A 5234-nucleotide genomic window follows, 5' to 3' on the forward strand; every position below is an offset into this window, starting at 1 on the left:
GTTCTAGCTGCTTCTTTTAGGGCTGGATGGGTATAGGAGCTATTGTAATATAATACTGAACTGTAGGTGAGCCTTTTACGTTCTCACTTAATACTCCCTCAAGTGGGGGAAGGAGAGAGACAAGTGGTGGTTTGATTGTGTTCAAGAATTTAATTTTGATGACCTGGAACAAAATCAGATTGTGCTTCTGATGTGTTCCAGGTCGTGTCCCGTTTTCTTTTTTTAGTGGACGCTAATATATGGGCTTCTTTCACTGCAGCCTTCCCTCGGTTGAATATATGGAATGTGACATAGGTCAAACCGAATTTACGCCTCCTGGATGTGTGTCTTTAAGTAACATAACAGAGCCAATTCTTGGTACGTGTTTTGCTGTTTCCTGCAGTTGCCAGAAACCTGTTTCATTTCCAGAAGGTGCTTTCTGAGTAGAGGCTGTACTTAGGGGAAGTTGCCACATCTGTCAAAGGTGCATATAGAAAATGAAACAAAGGCTGTAAAAGTTTCCTTGCTAGGGGCATCTAAGCTTCATATGAAAAATCTCACTAAGTAACATGGAGCTATTCTCCCTGCTTGTTTTTTCTGTTTTAAAGAGAGAAGATAGTTGTTTATAAGGTGGTGGAACAGGCTGTGGCATGTCAAAGTGGATTTTCAGCCTTTCAGATTTGAAGGGTCTCTTTGGGAAAGTCTTTCCCAGTTTTTTAGTATTGGTAGATAAAACTAGCTTGAGAAGTACAAAGTGGATCCACATAGGTTGGGGGCTGTTGTTATGAGCGTAAAAAAAACTAGAGCCAGAGAAATTGCTGGTATTTGTGGTCTTGTGGGTTTGGGTCGCTGTCTAAAAAGGAAACGGCCAGACTGGTTTACTTCTTGGATAGTCTGTCATAGAAGATTGTTGTTTTAAAATTCACAAATGTGTAACCAGTGATTTAAAACAAACAAGAAAAGAACCCAAACCCCCAGACAAAGAAAACTACTAGCATGGAGTCTTGCAACTGCCAGAAAAGTTTCGCCATAGGTGCAGGCTGTACAAGAAGGACTGTTAGCATGTGAAAAGAGGACAGATTTCGGAAGGGATTGCATGTAGGTGCTACAAGGATGGGAGTGCTTTTATTTGACTTACTGAAACCACTAGAGGTTTGCTGCTTGCTTTTTCAGGTCCACCATTCACTCATCAGCAAATGCCACGTAAGATGGTGTATTACGGACAGACTAGTTGTGAGCAGGACACGGAAAGATACCTTGATGTCGTGAAGTATGTGTTCAGCTCCTACAAGAAGGAAGTGCCTTTAGTCATCAATACCATGGGCTGGGTGAAAGGTAAACAGGATAAATCTGTTCTCAAGAGGTAGTGCGGAAGGAAGGTAATAATGGCAGCAGTACACCATAACGCTTTCTAAGAGTCTGGAACCAGAAAATACAGCTTACCCCCCTCGAGCCAGTACTGGTCTTCCGTAACAGTGTTCCGACCTGTTTATGTAGTGGCAGCAATCGTGTTTTCTCTGCTCCCTAAAGGTGAGGGGTTGCTGCTTCTGATTGATACCATTCGGCTGTTGTCACCCAGTCACGTTGTTCAGATGGATGTGTACGACTGGAAAGCCATGGCTCCGCTCACCCCAGAGTACGTTCATCTCACTCCTGGCCTATACACCAAAGGCAAACAGCAAGCCAAATGCAAGCAGATGGGTATGAGTGGAGCGGAGAACTGGAAGTCCTCTGAAGGGGAGGGAGATGCATCGGCTCCCGAGTATAAGTTGCTGTACGTCCATCCAGAGTTCCCTCGAGCAGGAGTTGCAGGTGAAGCGTAAGTAGAAAGTTTAGCGCTATGTAGTGGTTAGTGGGCTTAACAAAATCACGCGTAGTCCTGACGGTGAAGGCTCTTGCTTTGCTTTGGCCTTGAGAGCTCCAGTAAATTGGTCAGAGCTTATTAGTTTACTTATTGGGGTTTATGTTTGGGTGTTGTTTGAGTTTTCTGGGTATTTTCTTTGGGGGAGGTTTGTATAGGATGGGGTTTTTTTTAAGTGGGGGGGGAGGTGTTGTTCCTCCCTACTCTACTTCCGATGACTACTGCTAGTTACTTTTACACTGGGCATGACTTCCACTTGGAATCACTGAATATTATGTCTCCTTTTTTTTTTTCTAATTGGGAGGTTTCTTACCCATTTCTTACAGACCTAGATGATGATCACATTATTTCTTAATTTCTCTGATACTATGAGCATCTCCAAAATGTTTATTTTCCTGGACCTTGGGTCTTTGTTGCCAATTTTAAGTGCTTTTTTTGACTCAGCCTTCACTAATGCGCTATTTAAGAAAACAGATGTATTACTCTCTCGCAACTGACTGAAAGTTGTGTGGATATCAGGGTTGGAGAAGGGAGCCATTATCTAATAACAACTTTGTTCAAAACAAAAACCAACAAAACCCAAACACCACCCTTGTTAATTAATGCCTTTTTAAAGTTGAAACAATGCCCTAAATCCTGTGATCCCTTAGCGGTAATAAAAACATAGCTCTAAATTTTCTTCAGCGGTAGAGGTTTTAGAAACTAAACTTGTGTGAAATGGCGGCTAATACTGCATGGCGTACTTGGGAATGTCCGGGGTATCTGGTTTGAATCGCTGGGTGAGGCTGTGCTGCCTTTCCCTGATTTGTTGTGGTTATTTTTCTAGGCGAGTACATAGCAGCATCTTGCGTGACATGTCCATACTGGGTTACCTGGGTCAGCTGCAGTCCCCAGACATAGGAGCGGTGCTTCCACTGCACAGTCTTGTGCCGTATCAGGTAAATAAGCATTTTTTAAAGGCTTGGAGATGTTGCAGAGAGCCCAGTTTGTAGCAATTGACAGTTCTGCTTGTACTGCAAATGTTTTTTGGAAGAGGGGAAAAACGCTCTGTAATCTGCAAAAAGATAATGACTTTATTCAGCGCATCAAGAAGTGCAGTTTTTGTTGAGATGCCAGCGTGGCACGTGTCTGGTAGGTATGGGTTGGGAGCTTTCAGGTTTTGTGTCTTACTCTGAACTCAAACTAAATTGACGTTGAGCCAATGATACAGTTTTTTCTTCTTCTTTTACCCCCTCAGGTACCTTTCAGTGCTGTTGCACTCAGGGTTATTCACACCGATGTTGCTCCTACCAACATCATGTACGCAGTGAACGCCAGCTGGGTCGGGCTTTGCAGGATACCGGATGAAATCAGATGCCAAACCGATGGGCCGGTCTTGCTGACACAGACGCCAGTCTGTGATTGCCTTGGCTTCGGTGAGCAAGCCCGGGAAACCTTGAGCTGCGTTCTCACCTGTCGTGTTTTGACAGATAGGTTGCAGAGTGACGGAATTGCCCGCTCTTTCAAAAACAACTGAAAAAGTGGGATGAGATAAAAGAATAGTTGTGTATTCTCTTCTGTTACCAGCTGTGCTTCAAGTCCTTTGGTTTTCATTAACTTGTGGTAACGCTATGGGGAGTGTCACTGAGCGGCGCCTTTTGTGGCTGGCTTCTCTCACTCTTTCATAACTTCACAATTTACTTCCTTTCTGGATTCACATTCTCAAAAGCGGATTCCACATGGCTTATGCAAAATTCCTTTAGTTGTCTGCCAGTTTCCTTCTGCGACTGGATTTAACATTACAGTTCTGACTTAGCGTTTGATACTGAGCTCCTCGAGTTCCTATAGGCATGTACCAGTGAACAAGGATGGGCGGTTTGGGAAGTTAGCTGTTCGTATGTATGCTGAGATAGTGGAAAAGCGGGATACAGCAATGCAGGTTTTTCTCAACATGTGTCTCAAATCATTCTCTTGGTCCTAGAAGAGCCGTTTGTTCAAAGAGCTTTGGCTGCATCTGGTTACATAGTCTGAAATGATCGGGTGGAGTGAAGACTGAACTTCGTGTGTATTTTTTTTCAGGAATTGTCCGAGGGGTTGAGATGGAGAAGAAGCTTTACCACATTCTGACGCCAGTGCCTCCGGAGAACCTGAGACTAGTGAATTGTCTGCTCCTTGGAAATATTGCTATCCCAAACTGCGTTCTTGTGGGCCAGGTAGGAGCTGCATGGGAAGAGGGTGGAAGCTGGTTGAGCTTAGGCTGGCTCGCGGGTTTTCCATTTTCTTATTTCTGAGGCTTATGCGTGCCCAGAGATGTCTGGGCATTAGCAAGATGGTTATCTCTCTAGGAAATTGTCCTGAATACATAGAAACCAGGGAGAGGAGAACGTTCTTCTCGTGTTTCAGATACCAGAGTGGGGTTTGTCCGGCGATAGCTTGCTCCTTTCCACCAGTCAGCTCTGTCCGTCTATGGAGGAAAGTGCTTCCCGTTCCCGTTGAAGATACGAGTTCTTAAAGCTGTTTCTGGTTTTCTGTTTCCTCTCTTTAGCAAGGAGTTGAGGGAGAGATCCCCTATGTCACATCCGATTATAACTACAGCATCTTGGGGTCTGGGAAGCTGAAAAAGAAGAAGCATTTCAAGAGGAGGGAGTATGCGTTTGAGTGTGATTACGCTTAAAGCCTTGGCGACCTTGGATCATGGGATTTGTTTTATATGGAGACTGGCAAGAGCCAGGTGTGGTCACAGAAGCCCTGGGCGCTACAGAGCTCTGAGAGACCCTGGGCAGGTGTCCGGTGTAGATACTACAGCATGTCCATTTTTTATAATGTTTTATATTTTGGTGTTTTGTAATAAATATCTATCAAAAGCGTTGGTTTGGTTTGAGTTTTTTCCTCGGCCTGCGTTGACTTGGACACGGTTGATACAAGCTGCGGGTGGTTACCATCGAAAGCACTCTCTGTCTTGCATCAGAAGCGGTTCTCCGTTTGAAGTCTAGCCTTCGATTAGCTCTGGGTTTCGGAGAACAGTCCACGGTGGTGTGAGCATAACTGTACAGTAGCCTGGGCTACTTGTGGTTTGGGGAAGAGCTCGTGCCGGTGGTTCTCTCCCTGGCACTGCAGCTGTCCTGTGTCTTTGGGTGTTTTGCTCGTCAAGGAGACGGGGAGCAGAAGGAGCAAGTTAGAAAGTCCTCTCTCTCTCCCCGGGCGACCGCAGGTACAGCTGCTGGAGGGAGCCAGCTGCTCGCCGCTCGTCTGCTGTCACAGCTTGCCTTGGTGATGGCCCCACGCAGCCCTCTGCGGCTGGGGGCGCAGCTTTATTCCGCCTCAGGGCAGGCTCTGGCCTCGTACCCTGTTGCTATGGTTTAAGTTCAGCGCCTTGAGCGCCGCTCTGGGTCTAGCTCGAATGTGTTGCCCAGCT

The 5234-nt window shown here is 45.6% G+C and overlaps 1 protein-coding gene across 1 annotated transcript in view; it reads left to right on the plus strand.

Annotated features, from left to right (window-relative positions):
- NOL9 (nucleolar protein 9) overlaps positions 1–4685 on the plus strand; it is a 6156-nt gene extending 1471 nt beyond the window's left edge. The window contains exons 4-10 of the mRNA XM_009333461.1: positions 260–357; positions 1153–1314; positions 1510–1798; positions 2667–2778; positions 3078–3255; positions 3899–4032; positions 4365–4685. Coding sequence (XP_009331736.1) covers positions 260–357; positions 1153–1314; positions 1510–1798; positions 2667–2778; positions 3078–3255; positions 3899–4032; positions 4365–4493 — 1102 coding nt within the window. The 3' untranslated portion in view covers positions 4494–4685. The remainder of the gene's footprint in view (positions 1–259; positions 358–1152; positions 1315–1509; positions 1799–2666; positions 2779–3077; positions 3256–3898; positions 4033–4364) is intronic.
- The last annotated feature ends 549 nt before the right edge of the window (positions 4686–5234 follow it).

This window comes from Pygoscelis adeliae, unplaced genomic scaffold, assembly GCF_000699105.1.
Source record: "Pygoscelis adeliae isolate BGI_AS28 unplaced genomic scaffold, ASM69910v1 Scaffold370, whole genome shotgun sequence".
Lineage (NCBI taxonomy): Eukaryota > Metazoa > Chordata > Aves > Sphenisciformes > Spheniscidae > Pygoscelis > Pygoscelis adeliae.